This window comes from Sinocyclocheilus anshuiensis, unplaced genomic scaffold, assembly GCF_001515605.1.
Source record: "Sinocyclocheilus anshuiensis isolate Anshui unplaced genomic scaffold, SAMN03320099.WGS_v1.1 scaffold1871, whole genome shotgun sequence".
Lineage (NCBI taxonomy): Eukaryota > Metazoa > Chordata > Actinopteri > Cypriniformes > Cyprinidae > Sinocyclocheilus > Sinocyclocheilus anshuiensis.
In genome coordinates this window covers 11308-15824 of record NW_015549664.1, presented here as the reverse complement: position 1 = coordinate 15824, position 4517 = coordinate 11308, and the positions used below count along the sequence as shown (strand labels likewise).

General features: G+C 42.3%; 1 protein-coding gene across 2 annotated transcripts in view; it reads left to right on the top strand.

The window, feature by feature from the left end:
- LOC107660299 (kelch repeat and BTB domain-containing protein 2-like) overlaps window positions 1-3034 on the top strand; it is a 32726-nt gene extending 29692 nt beyond the window's left edge. For both annotated transcript variants that reach the window (XM_016449580.1, XM_016449581.1), the window contains 2 exons: window positions 1-162; window positions 588-3034. In XM_016449580.1, the coding sequence (XP_016305066.1) occupies window positions 1-162; window positions 588-2144 (1719 nt within the window). In that variant the 3' untranslated portion in view covers window positions 2145-3034. The remainder of the gene's footprint in view (window positions 163-587) is intronic.
- Window positions 3035-4517: the final 1483 nt, after the last annotated feature.

The following is a 4517-nucleotide window of genomic DNA, read 5'->3' as shown; positions in this document are numbered from 1 at the left end:
ATGTTTATGAGTGGGCTCAGTGAGAGCAAACAGACACATGTTCATCTTAGAAATGTTGACCCCATCACGCTGCAGACCATCATAACCTATGCTTACACCGGGAACTTAGTCATCAACGACACCACTGTGGAACCTCTCTACGAGACGGCCTGTTTTCTTCAGGTTAGGAAGACGTGCACACAGTCTTCCACGGGTTAATGTTAATGTGCTAAAAATCATCAAACCCTTCCTCTAACTTGCTTGCTCATGTTTTGTCATTTTACCTTCCACATACATGCACAAAGCTCTCGGACTGACTTGTTTTACCGAGTTTACCACTTGTTTCATTTACAAAACCTATGGGTCACACATTGCCATCACAACATGCCATTGCTGCAGACTTTGAGCAGCACACTCTAGCATTTTTAGAGGTCTCATTTCTAAAATGTCTACAAAACAGCTGGTCAACAGCCAATGAAGTGAGTGACTGATCATAATGGAATTTCAATGACATTTTAGAAGTGGGGCAGTTAGAAAATCTCAGTATTAACAATAGTGTTAATCAGTGTTTGTCTACTTATTTCTGGCTTTCATTGTCTTTCTTTCAGGTGGAGGATGTTTTACTACAGTGTCGAGAATACTTGGTCAAAAAAATCACTGCTGAAAACTGTGTCCGCATGCTAAGCATTGGTGACCTGTTTAGTTGCACAGAGTTGAAGCAAAGTGCTAAGCGCATGGTGGAGCACAAATTTCCTGTCGTCTACCGACAGGAGGCTTTCCTGCAGCTCTCACACGAGCTTTTGCTGGACCTCCTGAGCAGCGATAATCTCAATGTGGAGAAAGAGGAAACGGTACGTGAGGCAGCCATGCTGTGGCTGGAATACAACATGGAAGCACGTTCTCAGTATCTGTCCTCCGTCCTTAGCCAGATTCGAATTGATGCGCTTTCTGAGGTGACCCAACGTGCCTGGTTCCAAGGTCTTCCACCAAACGACAAATCAGTGGTAGTGCAAGGCCTGTACAAGTCTATGCCAAAGTTTTTTAAGCCCAGACTGGGTATGACCAAGGAAGAAATGCTCATTTTTGCAGAGGCTGAACCACCAGCTGAAAGCCACCCAGTCGTGATAGGTCCACGTCACACAGTGGTCTGTTACAGCCCTCAAGCAGAGAAGGTCTATAAACTGTGTAACCTGCCTGGAGACTTGCAGAAGGTTGGGACATTGGTCACCCCAGACAATGATGTGTTCATTGCAGGTGGACAGATACCACTGAAGAGTGCTCTAGCTACTCACGGAAGCAAAAGTGGCAAGCTGCAGGCTGCCTACTGTTCAGTGGACAGCTTCTACTGGCTGGATGCCCAGCAGAATGCATGGGTGGCCAAAACGCCGATGCTATATGCTCGCACTAAACCATCGCTGGTGTATTGTCAGGGTTTCATTTACGCTATTGGCGGCGATAATGTGGGTGGAGAGTTGAATAAGCGCACAGTGGAACGCTACGATTGTGAGCGGGACGAATGGAGCTTGACCAGCCCTCTTCCCTGCGTGTGGAGTTGGAGCACAGCGGTAACAGCCCGGGACTGCATCTATGTCATGACGCATGACCTCATGTACTGCTACTTCCCTCGAGCTGACACTTGGGTGGAAATGGCCATGCGGCAGACTAGTCGCTGCTTTGCTTCAGCAGCTGCATTAGGAGACCTCATCTTCTATATTGGTGGTCTACATGTGGTGGGCAACTCAGGTTTGCGTCTGCCAACAAGCACTATTGATGGCTCCTCGGTTACAGTAGAAATATACGATGTCAACAAAAATGAATGGCGTCTGGCTGCTAACATCCCAGCCAAGCGGTACTCTGACCCATGTGTGCGTGCCATGGTGCTACTGAATATGCTATGCATCTTTATACGCGAGACACACTTAAACGAGCGGGCGAAGTATGCTCTCTATCAGTACAACCTGGAGCTCGATTGCTGGTCCTTGCGGCAGCCTGTGTCAGAACGTGTGCTCTGGGACCTCGGCAAAGATTTCCGCTGTGCCGTGGGTAAATTATACCCATCCTGCCTTGATGAAACTCCCTGGAAGCCACCCACTTACCTCTTCTCTCCTGATGGAGCTGAGGAGTTTGAGGTGGATGAGGACATGGTGTCACTGCCTCATGTATAGTTAATGGCGTCGTCTTTAAAACTAACCTGTAATTTATCCACTGTTCTGGAATAATGCTCTTCTGTTTTGAGAGGAAAGGTGATTAAGCTGATGGACGGTCTTCCTTTAATGCCTAGTGTGCTCATGGAGATCAAATGTTTAATTGGAAACTAAAATGTTTAATTCAAATTTTGACCCATCTCCGACACTTGTAGTTTTGATCATTCTTAAAGCAAGGTTGAGAACATAAACATTTCTCTCATTACAAGTTTGGCATTCTGTTTTAACAATTTGATGGTGTAAACGAATGATGCAATTAAACCTCCTTTGGTTGAAAATGGCAACTGTACACCCAGAGTTCTTACATTTCTCACTCTTCTTTTGTCCAGTTCATCTTCCAGAAATCAATTGCTCACCTTTCTCCTAAATGTTACCTGGGTAACGAGGTTCAAGGGGTTGGTGAAATATTTTGTACTGAATGTCATTTGATATTTTGGGTCGCCGCTGGTTTGGTGACTTGCTTGACATTGATTTTGTTTTTGTCATTGTTTGCATCTGTATTATCATAGTTCACATTCTCTGTGGTCTGTCTGTTGACCTGTCTTGCATATGGCATCATTTGACCTCTTAAAAGGGTAGGTTTCACACTAACAACCACAAACACACTAGCGATACCTCAGGGTGCTTACCAGTCTGGTTTCGTACTCTGTTTACCATATCATTTATTTCTCTCTAGTTTGCAAAGGAATTTCTTGTTTTTTGTTTCTTCAGGCATCTTTGTCTCCAAGTTCCTTTGTGTTTGTCCTCGATTATACAAATGCAGGAAATGCCTGCTACAGTATTCATTCTCCATCATGTTCAGAAGTATGTATGTTTAGATACTGAAAGTGTGGAACTGAACTGAAACAGGTTAAAAAAAATAAAACAATTTACTCTTGAGCCATCATGACGCATCTTCAAATTGCTTTGCAATGCTTTGCTGCCCTGGATCATTCTAATATTATGGTTATTATTTTACTGGAAAAAAAAGATTATTTGCTGCTGTATTTGTGCAATAGTGTGTACAATGCTGTTCTTTCCTGCCACACTCACCCCCCTATTACTATTTGTAATAATTTGTTATAAAATAATATTGAGACTCTTTCTGTTGCTTGGGTCATTTAGGTGAGGGTGGTCCAAAAGCATCAGGTTCACATAGACGGCTGACAGCCAACAGTGTATATTCAGTGAATCGTAATTTATTATTTTAAATGGAAGGAAAAGATAATAGTTGTAAGCCTTTCTTTAACAACTTGGTAGGCTATAAACACTATGCAGAAGTAAGAGTGAATGTTTGATCTTCGTTCATTGTGCATTTTTTAAATTACTGTGGCAGTAATAAACCTCAAGGAGATTGTTTACCTTCAAATTTCAGTGAAGTACAACAGTTGTAAATATGCTTGCATTACCATAAGAGAAATTGGGGGAAAATGCCACTCTGGCTTTTTTTTTTTTTTTCTCTCTCACAAAATTGTTTACTCAAGCTTGTGTAGCATTTTACGCCCAGGTATGTTTCACCCCTGTAATTTAGAAGGGTTAGTGCTGCTTTTTACCCATGGTTATAAATCCTTGCTCTGGAGCAGGGTTAGCTGCTCTTTTGTGCATTGCGGGGCCAAGTGTGTACATGTGCCAATGTTAAAATATTGCGGCTAGATGCTTAGCAACAGACAACCTCATATTCATGTGCTTTGGACAGTTGTTTCAGCATTTGTTTCAGGGAAAGTGTCAATAGTTACAGAAAAAATGTGAATTGGAGTGAAGAGACTCCATTTACCTAGACTTTTGTTCTTACTTTTATAGTCAGAAGTCCTTTCAAGAAAAACTTGATCGTACAGTTGGCATTTTAGCCTATTAAGTATATGCAATCCATGTAAACGGGCTGTGTGCTGCTTTTGTCCTATCAATGACACTGATGCACGAATATGCAAATAAGAATGTAGCCCAGGGTTTAGGAATGTACAGTGTGAAATGCAGTGGTGTAATGTAACGAAGTAATAATACTTCGTTACAGTACTTAAGTATATTTTGGGAGTATCTGTACTTTACTTGAGTTTTTATATTTCAGCCAACTTTTACTTTTAACCACTACATTTCCTAATTAAAACGTATACTTTTACATTTTCCCGAAGCATATTCGTTACTTACTACAAAATAGTCAGAAGAACACGGACTGCAGGAAAGCAGGTTTGACGAATCAGTGGTCTGGCGTCTGCAAGTTAGACTCTTAAAAACACCCTTTGCTCATGTGCAAACAAGTGCGCGCAACCGCGGGTGATTTCATTTTCCACTCAAGTCGAGTCTGGGGTCTGCGATATACATCTATGATAATATGGTAAGTGTTGTTGTAATGATGTG